The sequence below is a fragment of the Chiroxiphia lanceolata genome, chromosome 24, assembly GCF_009829145.1.
Source record: "Chiroxiphia lanceolata isolate bChiLan1 chromosome 24, bChiLan1.pri, whole genome shotgun sequence".
NCBI lineage: Eukaryota > Metazoa > Chordata > Aves > Passeriformes > Pipridae > Chiroxiphia > Chiroxiphia lanceolata.
The window spans coordinates 1386609-1407382 of NC_045660.1; the positions used below are offsets into that span (position 1 = coordinate 1386609).

Consider the following 20774-nt stretch of genomic DNA (forward strand, 5'->3'; position numbering starts at 1 on the left):
GCAGAAATAAATAAGCAGCTGTTCACTGGAGCAGAGAATTACCTGTGACACCCTCACATCTCAGAAGAGTCCCATAACCACCTAACTCAGTTTCTCTTCAGCCCATGAATTAATAATTTGGCCCATTTTATCCAAAATGGAACAGCTCCAACAGGAAAGACCAGGAGAGACAAAGGCTGACTATATATCCTTGTGTATCTGGCACCCAACCTGGATGTGGATTCAAGGGATATTTAATAATTTAAATGCAGCAAACCAGCTCCAGTAAGAGAGATTTATTATTTTTCAGCTGAAATACCCTCAGCCCCACAGTGAGGACACTCAGGTGGGAGGAAGAGGCCAGCCTGGCTCAGGTCCTTGCTCCAGATCAAACCCAAACCCCTCTTTCTCCACCTTGGACCAGGAGTTTTGTTGTGGACCCAAAGACACCCAGTGAGACAAGAGATGTTCTCGTGGTTCCAGTGAATCACCATTGTCTGAACATGAAAAACTGTCCCAATGAAAAGTCTCCAACAAGGCCAAATCGTGGCCTCATGGAACTGGAATTTAATGTTGGATCTGACTTGGAAAAATACAAACTGAGTCAAAGTGTTGAAATCAAGTCCTGCTGCTGCTGCCTGTCCATCACAGCCGTGCCAGCCTGGCTGGCAGAGGGACCCAGCTCTGCTCAGCCCCACAGCAAAGCCCTGCCTGGAGCCCCTGCAGGGACAAGAGACAGAAAATCAGCCCAAGGAAACCCAGCTGGGCCCAGGGGGTCCTTGGTTCTCTCTGTGCCACCCCTGAGCTCAGCTGTGATGCCACGGTGGGATGAGTGGGGAGGGGGCACCCACCAGGAATTTTGGTGCTGCCACAGCCCCCAGACAAGCTCAGGAATTCCCTGTTCTCCATCCACCTGGCTTTGGCCGCACCAGGAGGGGATTACATTGATTCCTGAGGGGATAACATTAATTCCTGAGGGGAGGGGGCTGCTGAAGGCAGTGTCTGGGGCAGGACTGCAGCCCCCCTGCACTGCAGGGGCCAGGGGGATGGGATAACTCGTGGGCACCTCTCTAATTCCACCTCCCAAATGACAGGCAGGTTAATTAGACAGTAATTAACCCCACTTACAGCCAAGGGAAATGCTGAACAAAGGGGAACATTTGTCCAAGAGGGGAAAGTAGTTGGGACAGAGAGAAAAATAAAGGGTAGGGGAATAAAGCTGAAATTCTCAGTGGCCACCGTGGCCCCCTTGGCTGCCCAAAGGCTGCTGGGACACAAAGGTCCCTCCTGCTCCCTCAGCCCCAGTGCCTTCCCAGCCCTCTCACTCTCCCTTGCTGCTGCAGGAGCAGGGCAGGATGAGATCTCAGCCCCCAGCCCTCCACTCCCTGCCCTCTGCTGAGCCCCAGCTCCCTCCTGAGCAGCACTTTGGGTTCCCAAACGCTGCCAGAAGCCACAAGTGTCACTTCCCTTTTCCTCTGCCTTCCCTGGAGGCAGCTGTCCTTGTGCAAGGCATCCCTTGGCTGCTGCCCTTCCTGCCCCAGCAGGCTCAGGGGGAGCTGGAGCCACAGCACAGGCAGTGCCAACCCCTGTGCCAACGAGTTCGTGCCAAACACCAAAGCACCAACTCATTGCAAAACTTGCTTTCCTTCCCCCTCTACTTTTTTTCTGCTTTCTCTCTTCCCTCACCCTCCTTTGGCCAAACACCAAAGCACCAACTCACTGCAAGCGTTGCTTTCCTTCCACTTCTCCTTTTTTCTGCTTTCTCTCTTCCTTCGTCCTCCTTTGTCCACCCAACACTGATGAACGAGATCACCCTGCAAAGCTCTGGGTGCAAATCTCCCCCTGCCCATCCCAGCACACCAAGAGAAATCCCAACAAAACAGAGGGATGCTGGAATCCTTTCAGGGAAGGGAGATTCAGCAGGAGGGATTCGCATCCCCTCTGCAACAGTCTAAGGAAGTTAAAAGCTGGAGGCTCCTTTCCACCAGCTGAGGAGCTGAGTTATCATCCTGGGAGTAATTTCGAGGACAAGGATATTTATCTTATCAGGGCTCTTCCTCTAGTTTGTGTTTTTTTAGACCCCTTAATTAATGCTGGCAGGATTAAACACTGAAGTCCCTCGGCAGATTTCCAGGAAAATCAACACCACTTTGCCTAAGTAAAAGCTGGATGTGAATCCTACCAGGAAAGACTTGTTGCCTTCCAGAGTTTTGGCTCCCAACTTAAAAAATAATAATAAAAAACCCCGAAAACCACACAGCATCTCTTCCTTGAAAACCCTGGAAAAAACAGATTGGGAAGATCAGGAGAGAAACTACAAGGCAGAGAAGCTGGATTTTGACAGCAGAGAACTTACACTGAACTCTGAGCTGGTAAACGGGTCTCACTAAGGATTGTTCACCAAAAAATTCCCAGGTTTGGAATAAACTGGCTATATTTAAATAACTTCAGGAATGGGTGGAGGCTGGGAGGCCTCTGCAGCCATTGGAGGAGCACGGGCAGTGTCAGCACAGCTCTCACCACGCCTGCCCACAACTCTGCACTCCAGCTGCTTAAGCCCTTCTGATGCTGTGAAGTCTTATTTTGGACTTCAAGCAGCTTAAATCCTTGTGTTGTTTGGAGAAAGCTAAAACTGCAGTGTTCCAAAAGCATCTAAAGCAGCTTAATAGGGACTAGAACTGATTTCCCAGTCCAATTTAAAGAGGGAAATTAATTTTTCGGAATATCTGTTATCGTATTTTAGAGGTGGCGGAGTTAAAGCAAAATGTAGGGAATGGAAACATTAAGATTCCTGAACAAATGATCCTGTCTGTGTTGGGGATACACAAAGCTTTCTAGTTCTCCTATTAAATCTGATCAGTTCAGCAACAAAAACAAGAAAACCCCAAACAAAACCAAGAAGTGACCAACTGTGTGATCTGAGCATCAAGGCAGCACCAGGACACGGGCACAGCTCCCAGGGCTGAGGTATTTTCATTTTTCTCCTTTAAAATACTTTGCAAGGAGAGCAACAGCTGCAGCAAACTCCCATTTGGACAGGCTGGGAGAGCTGGGGGGGTTCACCTGGAGCAGAGAAGGCTCCAGGGAGAGCTGAGAGCCCCTTGCAGGGCCTAAAGGGGCTCCAGGAGAGCTGGAGAGGGACTGGGGACAAGGGATGGAGGGACAGCACACAGGGAATGGCTTCCTACTGCCAGAGGGCAGGGAGAGATGGGAGATTGAGAAGAAATTGTTCCCTGTGAGGGTGGGGAGGCCCTGGCCCAGGTTGCCCAGAGAAGCTGTGGCTGCCCCTGGATCCCTGGAAGTGTCCAAGGCCAGGTTGGAGCCACCTGGGCTAGTGGAAGGTGGGGATGGGCTTTAAGGTCCCTTCCAACCCAAACCATTCCATGCCTGTTATGGTTTTGCTGTGAGAGAACCAGCCACAGGCCAATGCTCTTCATCCCAGACAGATCCTTGAACCAGATTTTATGTGGGATTTAAATAATGCACAGGCCTTGATTTAGGTCTCAGTGTGGAGATAATGTCCTCAAGTGAGACTTTATGAGAAGGAAAGCTTTAATTTATATAATTCATGGGGTAAAATATTTCAATTTAAATTTTTTTTATTAATATCTTTTATACTTATTGACATAAAGATTAAAGGAGAGAATTTGCACTTCAGGCCTGCCTGTATTGATATGGACTATAAAATATGAGTCACCTTCTGGATCAAACCTATCAAAACTGTTCTTCCAGAAGGGTACCCAGGCTGAGTGTGCAGGTTCCAAAATCCTGGGAATTAGCACATTTTCCATTAAGGCTTGTGCTGAGCCTTTAACAGCAGCACTATTTAGACAAAATAATAGTTAATATTTCACTGAACTCACCAGTCCTTCACTTCCAGCCCTCATTCCTTTTTTTTTTTTTTTACCTTTCTCTGGTTAAAGAACCTTTTTGCTCACAGTGTTTCATCTCCTGTCTGGACCATTGGGTCATTTTCTGTTCCCAGAACACCACATTGCAGAAGGGAACAGCAAATTCCTGAGGATAATTTTGTTCTCATCCTGCTGGAGGTTTGTGAGGGACCAAACCCTTCTCCCAGCAGTGGCTCCACAGGGATGCTCAGAGCCTTTCCCTCCTCCCAGTCATTAAGGAAGGGCCTCAGCACACAGGGATATTTTGCAAATGCATCCATCAGTGCCCCAGCACACGGGGATATTTTGCAAATCCACCTCTCCCTCTGCCCTGCTCTCCCAGCACTTCATTCTCTGGGAGCCTTCAGCCAGTTGGACCCACTCTGCACTTTCCAGAGGAGGCTTAGCAGGAGCTGAGTCTCCTGGAGCAAGAACAACAACACAGTGTGCAGCCACAGCCTTGCCTTTAAGGGCTGAGGGGGTAATGCTTTTAGTATATGAACCTGTTCAATAACCTCCCTGCCTGTCAGGGGCTGATTTAAGGAACTGCAAACTAATTTATTAAAGGAAGGCTGTGGCTGAGGACATGGAGAAGTCTGGTGTCTGGAAACTGTGAGTGGCCCAGACTATCAAATGGGTCTCTTCAGCCAACAGGCACTGATGTCCTTCACACGAGCACCTTTTAAATGAATATGAAGCTTCTTGTCCCTGGTGACCCCTGAGCAAAGACAGCAGCATTGGCACAGCCTGTTCCCCACACTGTGGCCAGAAATTTGGGGGAAACTTAAGTCATCAGGACGTGAGAGGCTGATGTGAGGCTGAACAAGAGCAGAAAATAGCTGTGGAGAAGGAGAATGTCTGCACAGGGGGGGCATTTATGTGCCAACACTGCCCCACAGCCCCAGGGCACCCCAGGGCAGGAGGGACAAGGGGCTGTGCTTCCCTCCAGGGGCTGGAAAGGAGGGACCAGGGAAGGCTGGGCGAGGAAAAAGCTCTCCCTGACCTTCCTGAAAGGGAAAACTGTAAGACTGCAGCTTTTTCTCCATTTCCTTCCTGCTAAGAAAACAATGAAGAAGCTGCTTAACCTCTTTTAAACAACCTCTTGGAGGCCACGGTCACAAACCTCTTCGGGGAGCTCCACAGTGGAGGCAGAGACACCTCATTAAAGAGGCACCTTTATACCTGGTCCAGAGACATAAAATCAAGTAAATCTTTACAAAGCAAATTTCCAAGACTGTTGTTTCCATCAGCGAAATGAGCACACACACACACACGCACAAAAAAATCTCATGGATTTGCTTCAAAATAATAATAAAAAATAAATTTCCCCTGCAGTTCAGTAACCCAAAGGAACAGCTTTGCTTCCAGGGACAGAAAGGCACAAAAAGCAGACAATTAGTGAAAAGGGAAAAATATTTGCTGCAAAAGGTTTTCCCGTTCTTGGAACACAGATATGGATATTCTGGAGTGGGAGGGGTGGGGGGTGAGGTACATTTTAACCAGATAAAGATCCTCATTAAAATTACGAAAAAAACCCATTAACTGCTTCCCGCCTAGTTGAGAGTTTAGAGCATTAGATCATGCTGGAGAGATCTACCACAGCCAAAATGAAGACAGCTCCACAGAGATCCCCCTGGAGTTCATGCTGAAGGCTAAAATTAACTTTGGAAAGCTGATTTCTAAAAAAGCTTCAACTCAGCTCATATTTTTGCCAGTGCAGCCCAGCACAAAAGCTGCAGCTTCTCCATTCTGCAACAAACTGTGGTTGCAAAACCACCCCAACCCCCCCGAAGGAGGCTCCCAATGAATCAGGGCCCAAACAAACCCATTCTGGACTGTGCAAAATCCAGTCCTGCAAACCCCCTGCACCTCCAGGTCACACTCCAGCACCACCAGCACTGGTTCTGCAGCTGGTGGTTTTATCAACACACATTTTTCTCACTCTCCAGCAACTCTTCCAGAGGTCCTTGTGTCTTTTTCCCCAAGTTCTGGGGAGTATCAGCACCCCCCAGGACACAGCCAGGCTCTGACAGTCCCCCCTCCCCCCAACAAAGAGCCCTTTTCATGCAATTCCAAATCACCATCATGCAACTATTTATCCTGAAATCCCTGATCCAGGGAAGTCCTGCCCATTCCATGCATCCACAGGCAAATGGATACTTTCCCATTCAAATCCCAACGCGGGGTTGTTGGGTTTGTTTGGTTTTTTTTTGAAGGAAGCATTTCCATGCTCCCTTCCCCATGCCAAGCCAGAGAAGGGAAGCCCCTTGGAGGCTGTTTGCAGTGGGTACAGTCAGTGCTGACAGATCTTGTGCTTCAAAGGAGCAGAGATGAAGAGCAAAGCAGCCAGAGAGAGATGGTGAAAAGGATGGTTTGATCACAGCATCCTGAACAAAAGCCTCAGAGAAGCATGGTGGGAAGCGAGGTGAAGGGAGAGGCTGAATGGATTCACCTCTCAAAGGGAAACCTCAGAACAAAGGAAAAGCAAGAGGGGAAGAGGAAGAAAATGAACCAGAAATAGCTCCAGGCTGGAGGGTGAGAAAGAACCATCACTGGGATCTGCAGCATGAGAATCTGGCCTCGAATTCAGTCTCACTTCCCCACAGCCCCAGTGACAACCAGCACGTTGTTACCCAGAAATCACCCCCAGCTTTACCAGCCAAGCTCCAGGCACTGCCCACCCAGAACCACCCATGTCTGGGTCACTTCTCTAGCAGGGACATGCCCTCCACTGTCCCTTCTGGGTCAGCACATGTGCCACAACCCAGGCAGCACCCAGTGCCTCCTGCCCACACCCACACTGTGCCACTCCCTTGGGTGACACCGGTTTTTGACTCTCCCTGCTGTGGCATCTTCTGAGACCTGCAATGATGGAGCTACAGACAATGGACATTTTAGCATATCCTGAGTTGGAAAGACTCCCAAGGATCATCCAGTCCAACTCCTGGCCCTGCACAGACACTCCAGCAATCCCACCCTGTCCCTCAGAGCGTTGTCCAAACCCTCCTGGAGCTCATTATTTGTGTCAAACTATAATCAAGAAACTCAACTCCTCGCCTTTTTTACAAAACTTGCTGCAACCAAGGATGGAGGGGACACTGGTCAAACCCACAGCAACGAGAAGTTAAAGGGACCTGGGCACCTCTGGCACTTCTGAAAAGTCCCATTACCCACTGATTGTTGGTTTGTGCACATTCCTGATGATGTTCACTCACACACTCACTGAGGCAATGACAAAAGGCTCCCTCAAAGAATATCTAGTGGCAGTGAGGCTGTGGATCATTAATGACTAATTAATGGCAATTAATGTCCTGGAATGGAGGCCTTTAGAGAAAAAAAGCCTACTGATATGATATAGAAAATGTGGAAGCCACATGCAACTGAGGAGGATGAAGATGGGCAGTGCCAACAGATCTCGAGAGCACCAGCATGAAAAGCCACCCAAAGATGTATCCAGGTGCTCCATCAGGGATGTTTGCCTGGAGCTCCTGATCTCATTCTGGGGTGGTTTCGGGTTGTAAACCCTGTGTTTCAGGCTCATTCCCTTTAAGAAGCACAAGTAGGATGGTGCAGGCTGGGACGTGCAGCCGGAATGCAGGGCTCTTCGGAAAACATCAGCCAGTTCAAGACTCCCTCAGCCCCCTCCCTCCAGCTCCTGGCATTTTCCAGCCCCTGGGAAGGCTTTCCCTTCCCCTGTGCCCCCGGGAAGGCTCATAAGTGAGAGCAGAGGAGCCATGAGCTCTTACCTTTGGTTTTAAAAGCAAAGTTACAGTACTTGCAGACGTATGGCCTGACTCTGTGTGCGTGCGAAGTGTTTCTTCAGCATGCTGGGTTTCTTGCAGCGAATTCCACACTCCTCACAAACATACTTCCCTCTTCCACGGCCTCGCACATACACATACTCTTCGTTTGATTTGTACCTATGAGCAACAGGTGTCATGATAAAGGCAAAAAAAAAAAAAAAGAAAAGCAGATTCCCACCTCCAAAGAAGTCACAAGTTTCGTCATTGACCCCACCGCGGGTCCTCGGTTACCGTTCGGGAGCTCTGGGTGATCAGGCTAAATACAAAATATCTTCAAAGCTTTTTTTTCCCCTAGTCTGGAATGTGTTCTTGTGTCCTACATCTGCTTCTGTGTGCAGGCAAACAGCCCAAAGGCTGAGATCATCACTCAAATGTCCTGGTTTGTCCATCCTCAAACACAAACTGAGGCACTCGGGGTGCCCTGGGGAAGGTGTGTCCCAGTCCAGCCCATCTGCCTCAGTCATCTCTCGCCCATAAAATATGCACCATGAAAGTCCTGAGGACCTCCTGAGATCCACCTGTTGTATCCCAGCTAAAATTCCTGGGATCCAACCTTCCCACCCACTGGGACAAGAGAAAAGCCACCTGAGAAGACACTGATGCCACACTTCAAGCTATGACCCTGCCCAGACTCCTGACAGGACGGGACCCAGAATGGACACAGAGAGAAAGAAAACATCCGAGATTTTTATAATAAATTGTGCTACCACTAAATGTAACCAGCACAGACTCCAGGCTCTTCACTTTGCACAATATCATGGCTTAGGTTTACCCAAGAGACTGACATTGGTCATCCATCCTTCCTTCACATTATACAGTCACTTCTTTTCTGCCCAGGCAACATGATGGGGGTTTGAAAAATACTCTTAAGACTGAGACGAGTCATTTAGTCTCCTGCTGCTCAGCAAATGAAGTCTGCAATTTCCTGTACTTGCAGCACAAGAGAATAGGTAACACAAAATTGGTCCCCTCAGATTTTCAAGAGGCCACGTTTTTGAAGCACTGTACTTCTTGCAACTCATTTTTCTATGCAGTAGGAATTAAGTCTGGTCTTCAGAAATCTCCAAACATGCACCTTGGAAATCAGGCCTTCTAAAGCCTCTTAATAGGGGATCCAAAGACAGACAACACCATCAGTCACCTTTTAGAATCTTCCCAATAAAGCCTATTCCAAACCAGAATGATGAGAAAACAGCAGCCAGACTGAAGAATAATTGAATAAAAACAGCTGCACTAGAATAGATTGAGCACTTAAATAAGTGAATATAGAATAAATCCTAAACCCCTATGTATTCATAATGAAGAAAAAAAAAGTAATTTAAAACTGATTAAAAAAACCCACAAAGATCATTAATCCAGCCCTGAGCTGATGGGATGAGAATGTCATGGTCTGCATGGGATGCATCCATGGAAATACATCCCAGTTACCTGCAAGAGTGGATTTAGAGGCAGGGAAGTCACAAGGACCCCCCCGATGTCCCACCGAGGCAGAACATTGTTTCATTGCTTAGGAAGAGTCCAGGCAATCTCAGCTCCACGTGGGTGTTTGGGGGACCCACTACACCTGAAACTCAGATTAATCTTCCTGGGTGGCCCCTGGGAGGGGTGAGCTCAGCACTAAACCCTTCCCCTCCTGCCGAGTGGTGCCTGAGCCCCGTGGCAGAGACGGGAGCGGATGCTCAGAGGATGCTGAGTAGCTCATTCATGAAGGTGATGAGGGCACAGACTCAGGTTTGGACACAGACTAGAGAAGAGAGAGGAAAATGGGTGCCTAGAGAGCCCCACTTTGCACCAGCACCAGCACCACCAGGTCTCGGTGTCCAACACGTGAGGGAACAGTCTGTGTTTCTGTCCTTCAGCACCAGCAGCTCTCTAGATCATAACCAGGGTGATCTGGCAGCCCAGATCCTCTATTTTATCTCCTGTGATTGAAGCCACAGCAATACCATCTACTCCATGCCATTCCCAACCCTCCAAAAACAAACTCAACCCCAACAAAATCTCCAAACCCCAACATCAAAACCCTTCATCCCAAGGGTCTCATTATGTGGTCAGAGGGGACTGAGCTGAGGTCTGAGGAGCTCCCACTCTCTCCCAGCCTCCAGCCCAGTATGCCCAGTTACCTCCATTCCAGGGCACACAATTGTTAGGAATGGCCCAGGTCCCTTTTTCAGTTGGTGACTTAATGTTCAAGCAGCAAAAGGAGCAAAAGGAACCAGGAATCCTGATTTCCCCTCTTCTGTTCTGATTTGTATTTGAGGTTTCCTTCTCGCCCTCCTTTCTCCCTGTCATTGTGCTGGCAATCATCTGGCCATTTAAAAAATGAAATTGTCCTTTATCAGCCTTGTACTTGCACTACCCCTAATTACACTCTCACATGGAAATCTCTGAGCAAGTTCTTTGTGTCCAACAGTCCCTTCATCAGCCTCATTAAAGCAATCGGGGCTGGCTCCTCTGCAGAAAGGGGGACATGTGATTTAATCTGAAATTAGACACTGCAGCTTATCTGACACTCTGAGAGACTGAGCCATCCTTCAGCACAGGTATCTTCCTACAGTGTCCAACAGGCAGGGAGAGCAGAGAAATAGGAAAGTAACCTAAAGGAACCCCAACCCAAACCAGGAGAGAGTAAGAGGTGACAGTGCCACAGCCCAGGGAATGCTGCTGCAGATGCCATCTGCCAGCACTGAAGGCTGCAGAGTATTTATGGAGATAACTCTTCAGTATATGATGCTGGTTCCTCTGCTCATGTGCTCATACGATTTGCATCAGAGAGACAAACCAGGGACAGCTCACTCTGTGTGAGGATTTGCCCCGGACAAAGGATCTTCCTGCTCCATAAGGTTTGCTGTAACCAGATCCCAGCAATAGCCACGGCTGGAGTTTGTGTCAGCAAATCTGGCCTCCTCTCCCAGAGCTCTGTGGAATTCATAATCCCATCATTAGCACCTCACACCTCCTGCAGGGCCACACTCGAACACGGAGAGGATCGGAGAGGCGGGAGGGAACCGGTCATTATGAGCCCAGAGACTAATTTAGGAAATAGTTCTTTCAAACAGACATGGAAAAAGATAAAAACTGAGTTATTTGATGCATTTTTGAAAGGTTATTTTCTGTGTCCTGTTGAATTCTGCTCAACCACTACAAACACTTTCCAGAGCAGGAGGAACTGGCACAGCCATGGGATGACCACCAGCAGCACCAGATTCAGAGACCTGAGGGCCCCAAAATGGGCCATCACTGGCAGGAGGCACAAGAAACCCAACAATGGAAAAACATGAATCTGGAGAAAGCTTTGTTTCAGCTCTTTCCCTAAAACTTAGTTGAAACCCAAAGCCACAAAGCATTTCTTCCTTTGAGGCCTTAGGAGGTTTAGTTCTCAATATCTGCTGTTACAAATACCTGACTATCCTGTTTAGCCACAGACACTTCTTTTTTTTCTCTCAGTGCTCTGAGCCACATCCAAAATCTTCATGTGGCTGAAAACCACACGATAAACCTTGGCCATCCAGGGGGGAAGGAAGTTTGGTGGTTGCAGGCAGGAAAGAGGGAGCAGGTTCCTGGGGGGACTCATTGCTCACAGCTGGGCTGAATCACCCCTTCTCCCCTGCTTCCCTCAGCCCCCAGGAATGTACCTTGCCCTGCAAAGTCTCTGCTGGTGTGACCTTGCAGGTCACACCCTCCCAGTGGTTCCACCTCTTTGCAAGTGTCACATAGGCAGCGACTGTGGGAATTCCACACTTTGAAGCTGTATTGTGCTTAAAAACACCCCAGGACAGTTTTGCAGCTACTGAACAAGTATTTCCTCAACTGCTTTTGACATTTGATGAACTCCCTTGTTTGCTTTTTGGATTTGGGGGCCATAGTAACAGAATGGATATCTGATCCCTTTCCTCCAGCTCACCCTCCAGTGAACCCAGAGTTGTTGCCTTCGGTGTCAGTCTTTGGGTTTTACTGATGGCACATTTCATCTGTCATCAGGCTGCCCCTCATCTGCCTTGGCTGAACCCTTAGGAAGTTCCTTACAGTCTGCCCTGGGCTCAACTCATCTAGCTGATGTTTTATGCCACCTGCAAAATTTGCCAGATCATGGATAAATGTGTCACTACCGCAGTGTCACTAATTTTATTAAGTTTATGGCCCTTCTCACAACTCCCACTAAATGGTTAGACCACTTCTAAATTATTAGACCACTTCTGAAACTGTGTGTGCAGCAGAAGCCCTTGGTCTTACCCATTGCATCCCAAGGGAAACTGCAGGTGGGAGACCCTGCAGGACTGTGCTGAGGGTCACCACACACAGAGGTGTGTCCTCAGGGCCAGACAGTCACTGAAATCTCCTCTAACTCATGCCAAGCTACAGCAGAACAAACAGAAGGATTCCTTTACAAAACCCAGACCAGACAATGTAATTTCCAGGTTTCTAAAAGCATCATAAAACCCTCCAGTATCTCAATTTACCAGACAGGGACACTGCACCAAGACAAACAAGGAGCTTCCAAAGAATGGCACAGCACAACAGAGGAAGGGCTGGGTATGGAGACAGGACCTGGCACAGAAATCTCCTCTTTCCTGGCTGCAGGGATGGATCTTTTGCAAACAGAAGTTGCCAGTCTCCAGTGGAAGTGCAGGAGAAGAGTCTGAGCTGAACGAGCCTCCACCATTCAGGATGGACACAGCCAAGGAAGCCTGGGGTGAAGGTGGCACTGGGACCATCATCCTGCTTGAATCAGGCACCAGCAGCTCCAACAAGGTTTCACACTGGCAGTTTTACACTCCCCAAGATGACCCAGCAAACCCAGGGCTCCTTCTTGACCAAACATCAGGGCACAGTGAGGCCCTCGTTTTGAGTGGAGTTTAATTCAGAAAACAAGACAGGATTGATGCAGAGATCAATTATCTCCATTCTCTTTGAGCCCAGACATCCAGCCAGCTTTTTACCCAGCACTGTTTGTGCCCCTGTCCAAGCCATAAGCAGCCGGTGTCTCCAAGGAAATGGTGTGGGAAATGGTGTGGGAAATGGTGCCAAAGGCTTTCCCAAAGCCCAGACAGACACATCCACAGCCTTCCTCATCCACTGCATGGTCACCTTGTCATAGAAGGAGGCCAGGCTGGGCAAGCAGGACCTGCCTTTCCCAAACCCACGTTGGCTGGGCCTGATCCCTGTGATGGGACTCAGAGTGATCTGCTCCACAACCTTCTCCAGCACCAAGATCAGGCTGACAGGCCTGGAGTTCCCTGGATCCTCCTCTGACCCTGCTCCTGCCACATTTGCAAACCTCCAGCCAACAGTGACCTCCCAGTCAGCCAGGACTGCTGGGAAATGATGGAATGTGACTTGGTGAGCATTTCTGCCAACTCCCTGAGCACCCCTGGGCAGATCCCATCCAAGACTTGTGTGTCTAAGTGGTGCAGCAGGTCCCTGATCATTTCCCCGGGGGTTATGGGGGCTTCCTTCTACTCCCTGTTCTTCTGTTCCAGCTCAGGGGGCTGGGCACCCACAGAACAACTGATCTCACTGTTAAAGACTGAGGCAAAATACCTCAGGAGTTCCTTCTTGAAGGATGTCCAGCCTTCCTGGACTCCTGTGCCCTTCAGAGTGGCTTCCAAAGGGACTCTGCCAACCTCAACTGGCCAAAGTCTGCCTTCAGGGAGTCCAAGGTGGCATCAAGTTCTGCTACTCCCCCTCCTGACCCCCAGGACTGCAAAATGCACATCAATTCAGCCAGGGGCTCTAAAGGCAACTCCAGGAATAAAAATGCATCCTGCTCATTTCCTCCCTGTGGGAATTGAACCTTAGATAGGGTGAGGAGGAGGAATTTATGGCTCTGCAAGAAAACCAGAGATGATCACACAGGACAGCTCAGGCCTGTTCTGTTCCTGTCTGCTTTTTATAATATCCCTGGTGGGTCCCCACAGCTCAGCTTTTACCTAAGGCAATTTTCCACATTTCTTTGAGTGGGAAACAATGAAGTGGGTGTGTCCCCACAGTGCCCTCCTCGTGATCCCAGCCCTGCCAGCACGACCCCCCTGGCACTGGGGCTGCGTGGGACACGCAGTGATGCTGCCACCATGGGTGGCCAAGGCACTGTCCTAAAGCAGGTCAGTGATTCTCCAGCTTGTCTGAAAAACATGAACACTGGCAGAGTCCATATTCCATTGAAAAACCTCCCAGGAATTGCTTCCTGTAGCAGTGCCCTGTGCCCGGGCACTCGGACCACCGGGAGTGGGGAGGGCAGTGTCACCCAGGCAAAGGAAATCTCTCCTGATGGCATCACAGCTGGGACACTCTGCCCAGGGTTTTGTGCTTCAAAACTCAAATGGGGTCAGAAAAACAGAAAAAAATGGGAGGGGAGCAACATCTCTGGTGAAGGGGATGGAAGAAAAGGTGAATTTTGGGGGAAAAGCTAAAAAAGTGAGTCATTCCAACATTCAACTGAACCACAGACAGTAAAAGCTGGAGGGACAGGCCAATGGTCTGGGAAGATGTAAGGAATGCTCAGGGTGGGGAGACATTTATTATTGACACTTATCCTGCAGAGGGAAACCAAGAAGTGGAAAATTCAAGCTAAACATGAAAAAGATGGACAATGTGTTCAAGGAGGTTTTCCCAGCACAAACTGTGGTGTGGGTTTGAGCAGGATGACACCTCCTGAATGTGCAGCTTTAAAGCACCTCTCACTGGACACAACTTCTTGCTGCAAATGCACTGCAAGAGCTGACAAAAACGTTGACACCTCTGTAACATGCACAGAGATGGGCAAACAGGGAAATCAACACAGAAAACATCCCTAAAAACCCAAATGCACACAGAAGTTTTTACTAGCATAAAAACACAGGCCTAAGGATGACTTTTAATGGCATTTCTCCATCAGCAAAAGCAAATCCTCTTGCCAGTAGAGCCTGTTTTGATGGAAGAGTTGTGGGATATGGGGACAAGAGGATTTGTGACTGCATGAGCTGCTCTGCTGTGTCTGATCCCTCATCCTGGAGCTGCCCCTCCAGGAGTGTCCAAGAGAGACCCTGGGATCTCCTCCAGTTAAATTAACCCAACGCAGAGCAAGGACAAGGTGAGCAAACACTGTATTTGGATGGAAAACTGCAAATCCAGAGCAGATCTCTGTTACTTCTCTGCATGTTCTGCTTGAGTGAAGGATTGATTCAATTTTGGGTTGTGGCATCAGATCTCTTCCAGTCTAATAGAGGGAAAATTACAGTTCCACTCATTATGGCTCTCTGTGCTGTGATACAGCTTCATCCTCTCCAGCTTTGATCATTTAATTGTCACTGCAAACCACCAGGAAAACACAGCACTGGCAGAAAAAACAATGTCAATACTATTATGCTGCTCTACAAGGGCTGAGACCCTGGGGTTGATTGCTAAAATGCAATTAGGGAGGAAACCAGACTGAAAAAATGAAAGTACAGCCAGAGCAAGGGGAAAGTATTTCATCCCTGCCAGGGGGTCACCTTTAGCCACCAAGGCACGAAGAAATGTGGAAGGACATTGATTGTCTGCACAGACTAATTAGTCCCTCCTGGGCTTCCCTTCCATTAAATCCAATTGCAGGAGCAGACAGGTAATGCAAGAACTTGCACAGTCTCTCTCCTTGTTTAATGATTGAGCCACGTGTCCCTGTCCTCAAAATGCCACACAACAACCAGGCAGCTCTTGCAGAGCACATGCAATGCGAACTCCTCATCCCACCACCACAGGGGCATAAAGAGGGGAGGAAAAGGAACTAATGATCTGCTGCAGTGTTTTGTGCTGACAGGGATGTGGTGGCAGCATCACAGAGCATCTCATCTGCCTCCCCCCTCTCCCTGCCCATTTTTGATGGTTTCCCTGGATGTTTTCAGAATAAATTAAAGCTCCATCACTGCCAGGGCAAGGCTGGGATTTTTGTATTCCCAGCACCAGTCAGACAGGTTAGGTCACGACCCAAAAGCCCACGTGGGTAAGCACACACACTGTTCCCTGGGCACTGCTCCAACACCACCTTTTCCCTTTTGTAGATCAAACACAAACAGAATAAAATACGAGATTAAAAAAAAACAAACCAAAACCCAACCTCCCCAAACACACACAGCTGATTCATAAAATATTCAGAGCAAAAGTCTAGCATGGAAATCCCCACAGATGACCTGTCTCAGTCCCATTTCTCCCTGCCCTGCTCCCATCAGGATTGATTAAACCATTTCCAACAGCAACGACTGCGCCAGCTCGGGGTGACTCTGCTCTGACACAGACACTTCTCTCCAAAACAGCTCTTCCTCCAAGCTTTTCCTATTCTTCTGAGTGCTGTGAGTGATTCTGGATGCCATGGCTGCTTTAATTACGGGCTGATTGCTGCCCCTCTGTTGCTCATGGTGTCAAGGAGGAAGGGCTGCCTTTCCTAGCCCCACTCCAGCACCTCATTTCTCCCTCGGCCTGGGGAGGCTCTGCAGGGGCTGGAACACTTGCTGGTCCTAAGGAGATCATCAAGTTCTTGAATAAAGTGTTCTTTATTCAGGTACAACTCCAGAACTACTCCAAGCTGTACTGAGGATGCTGAATGGAAATGAGTCCAGAGGAGGCCCCAGAGATGCTCCAGGGCTGGAGCCCCTCTGCTCTGGAGCCAGGCTGGGAGAGCTGGGGGGGTTCCCCTGGAGAAGAGAAGGCTCCAGGGAGAGCTGAGAGCCCCTTGCGGGGCCTAAAGGGGCTCCAGGAGAGCTGGAGAGGGACTGGGGACAAGGGATGGAGGGACAGGACCCAGGGAATGGCTTCCCACTGCCAGAGGACAGGGATAGATGGGATATTGGGAAGGAATTGTTGTGTGTGAGGGTGGGGAGGCCCTGGGCCAGGTTGCCCAGAGAAGCTGTGGCTGCCCCTGGATCCCTGGAAGTGTCCAAGGCCAGGTTGGACGGGGTCTGGAGCAACCTGGGCTGGTGGGAGGTGTCCCTGCCCATGGTCGGGGGTGGGACTGGATGAGCCTTAAGGTCTCTTCCAACCCAAACAATTCTGGGATTCTCTGAAATATCCAATGTTAGAAGCAAGTGCATCCCTCCCTGCATTCTGCCCACCACTCCTACTGTTTGCTAATCCTGGATTAGGTCCAGGATCTGTCCCTCCTCTCTCTTTTGAACCTGTCACCAACACACTCAGGAGTTTATTTTAACCCAGTTACAAACCTTCAAAGAAATGATCCCTGTGAGGATTTGGCTTCTAAGATGCACGAACATAAATGCATTTTGGGTGCATTCTGTGTGTCTGTGCAAAGAATTTTTGACAAAAGCACACTCTTAGAGTACCCATGACACCTCGTTCCCCAGGTTGGAACCATCACATTAAATCTCCACATTTATTTCAAGCAGCATTTTTTCTGTGCCATTTACTGAAAGGTCGATGCCATTAATTAGCATTTTTTAGTTTGCCAACTTTTTCACTTCAGAAGCAGAACTTTCAGTAGCCCAGCAAAAATCCAGTGCTGTTCAAAACCAAGTCCATGCCTTACAGTGATCTTGATTTGAGCTGGTTTTTACTTACAGGGCTAAATACCACCCACACTCCAGTCTTTAATTAGTTCATTCATTAACTGCTGAAATGCACTCACTACAGAATGAACAGATCTGGGATGTAACACTCAGTGCAATCTCTCAATACACAGATTCTGGCAAAGAAAAATCAGCTTTTGGGAGCAACACTTTGCTGTGACTCAAAGTTCATTCCATTTTGTGGATGAATTTTCTCTGGCTTTCAATCCCCTCCTGGTCCAACTGGGATGTACAGAGGATGCTCAGCACCTCTGGGCTGCTCCAGGTTTAATCTTGGAGGATTTCTTCCTAAAGCCACCTGTCTCCTGGCCATGGTTGTCTCTCCCCTGAGCTCTTTGCAGTGCCTGTCCTTTCTGAGGGGGGTTGTGGGGCTCCAGTTTGGACCCAAGTTTGGTTTTGCCAGGTCAGGGAGGCACTGCCCAGGGAAGGGCTGGTTTCAGCCTGGCCCCAGTCAAGGTGAAAAAACTTAATATTCCTGCCCTGGGACAAGGCAGTGAAACCTTTGACTGCAGGGAATGTGTCCCAGAACTGCATTTTCTCTTCTGTCACCTGATCCAAACCTTCTTGTTCTCCAGCCCATTAGAAACCAATAAATATCCCATTTACACTTTCCAAGGAACGCGCTGGTGGGTCCTAGGGACAGGTACAGCAAAAAATCACCTTTCCCTCCATGTGCTCTCCACTGCCACAGCATTTAGGGTTAAATTATTAAAGAGCAGAATTTCATCCTCTCACTTGAGAAACAAACCCCACTGTGACACTTCACACAAGGCTGGGAAGGAAATTTTTTCTAGCATTCTGTCCAAACTGATGTTTACATTGGTTCATCCTATTATTGCTTAATCTTCTGCAAGTAATTCCTCTGCTTTTAGAGATCACTGACCCCCAAATGGAGCTGCCCCATCCACAGTCACTGGGATTACTGGTAGGCAGGAAAAAGAAGAGTCATCTACTGACTTTTCCAATAACTCTGTAGTGTAGCAGCCAATTTTAGGAGGTCTTTAACATAGAAAACATATTTTATGCTCAGCCTAAATGCTAATTGTGGTGAGACTTATAAAGCTGATACCTAATGAGGCTGGTGGGTCTTGTTAAACAAACAGAGCAGCAGAGCTTCTGCTGCCCATTTCCAACACAATTGCTGCCCATTTCCAGATTAAAGCACTGTTGTGTTAAAAAAGCCAAATTTCTGCACATAACAAAAAACAGTAATTAAGACAAACAGCACACAAGGGAAATTTAACTGCATTGTTCTGCTGCCTCTCTGGAGTGAGGCATCCCCAGCCCAGCTCCCCTGGGTCCCATTTTTGGGATGCTCATCTGCTCCTCTGCAGTGGGAGGGCAAAGGGGGTACCTGGATGTGAATGAGGTATTAAAAAAACACTTTATGCTTCACTAAAATGGACTCAAGTTGCTCCAGGAAAGGTTCAGGTTGGATATGAGGGAAAGTTTCTGAAGGGAAAGAGTGGTTAACCATCGGAATAGGCTGCCCAGGGCAGGGCTGGAGCCACCACCCCTGGAGGCCTCCAAAAACCATGGAGATGTGGCACTTTGTGGTGTGGTTCAGTGACATGGTGGGATTTGGTCACAGGTTGGACTTGGTGATCCTGGAGGTCTTTTCCAACCTTCATGGTTCCATGATTTTATGATTCTGGGAGAGACGAGAAGCAGCAAAGAAACTGTGACTGAGATCAACAGCACCTGCTGTTAATTCCTGGTTCCTCAGCCTATTCCACATCCTAGGAATGACCTGGAGAGCTGCATCCCCAAGGGAATGGGAGGGAGGATCTCAGGAATGCCAGGGAACACTCCGGAGTTCCAGCCATGAACAGACCAAGTTCAGGCATCGACAGCTTTGCAGCCCCGAGTTCAAACCCGTCACCAAAATGAGGTCAGGGAGCATTTGTCCTGCTCAGGGAGGTGATCCCAGCCTGAAGCAGCCCCCCCCACTGGGCAGGACTGTTTGCCCAGGCTAAAGGAGCTCTGTGCAAATCAGTCCCTCAGCCCTACCCCAAACTGGAGTGTTTGGATCACTCTGGATGTCTTTGAACCATTCTGATGTGGGGCACTTCTGTCCTGGGGTCATCCCAGTTCAAACACATCTCAGAGATGCTGTTATCAACCTGCACACCAGCCTTCCTTCAGGACTAAAGGGCCCTGACTCCACTTGTGCACTCTTTCTGATTTCAACATATCTTATAAATAAAAAAATCTCTGTAGAAATAAATCCTAGAGTAAAATAAAATACATTTGCACTTAAAGTTGCAAAGTACATAAATTAAAAACAGGAAATGCTACATGTAAGTTTGTCCACTAAGTATTAGTGGTCTGGCTACAACTGAGATGGTGATCTTTTAGTTCCTGTTTTAATGTTTTGGAAGAGGCCTTCTAGTGCCCTAAGGGGGCTTATAAAAAGGAGAGAGAGGGACTTTTATAGGGGCAGAGAGAGACAGGACAAGGGGAAATGATTTTAAACTGTCAGAGGGCAGGATTAGGTTGGATATTTGGAAGAAATCCTTCCCTGTGAGGGTGGGGAGGCCCTGGCACAGGTTGCCCAGAGGAGCTGTGGCTGCCCCTGGATCCCTGGAAGTGTCCAAGGCCAGGTTGGAGCAACCTGGGCTGGTGGAAGGTGTCCCTGCCCAAGGCAGGGGGTGGAACTGGATGAGTTTAAGGTCCTTCCAACCCAAACCATTCCATGATCCTGTGATTCTAAGAGATGTGGCATTGCCAAAATTGTAATATTTTTAACATCAATAAGTGCATTTTATTATGAATGTTTCTAATCCCTGAAATGGGAAACTAAGAGCCTTTTGTCATTCATTAGAGTGGCTGAGACATGAACTGCAGTCAGAGCTACAGAACCTGGTATTTTAATACAATCAGGGACTTGAAGACCCTTCCACTGGCCAGGTGTTCCTGTCCCCTGCTACCAGCCCTGGTGCTGGTGGCACTGGATGTCCTGTCTTACAGGATCCTTGTCTTTCCTTACTCCATGGTCAGGATCTACTTAAATCCCCTGAGCCCTCCAAGTGCCAGAAAGGAATTTTCAGCCATTATTTATGTCAAATCCATAAAGTATTTCACAAGATGAAGAAAAGGTGTTTTCTGATGCCTCTGATTCATTCCAAAAGCTCCTGTGGAGCTGCTCCTCCTTCTCTCAGGGGAGGCTGCAATGTCATCCAGGGATTCCTGGTCACTTCCAGCTTCCCTTTGGTATCAGCCAAGTTCAACAATGTTGTTATTAAGACATGCACAGATGGAACAGGGAGGATTGATTCTTCCCCACAAATGAGCCACAAAACTGGCTCAGGCTGAGCCCATCCCCTGGGAGATGTTTGCTTTGTCACATCTGGTTTCTCCTCGTCCCATGAGGCTTCAGCTCATCCTCTTGAAAGGCTTTGGCAAAGTCTTGCAGGGACCTCCTACATCTTCATTCCCACTGCTCCATCAGTGAGAGATTTTTGGGAGCATCACAGGAGGAATCTGTTAGAACAGCAGGAGGAATGAGAGAAAAGAAAACTTCCTCTCAAGTTCCTCCCCCTCCATCACACGCCGGGGAAGTTCTCCCT

At 48.6% G+C, this 20774-nt stretch overlaps 1 protein-coding gene across 1 annotated transcript in view; it reads right to left on the reverse strand.

Annotated features, from left to right (window-relative positions):
* LOC116797991 (transcription factor HIVEP3-like) overlaps window positions 1-20774 on the reverse strand; it is a 72741-nt gene that overhangs the window by 19278 nt on the left and 32689 nt on the right. Inside the window, 2 exon segments of the mRNA XM_032710040.1 lie at window positions 7616-7665; window positions 7667-7789. Coding sequence (XP_032565931.1) covers window positions 7616-7665; window positions 7667-7789 — 173 coding nt within the window.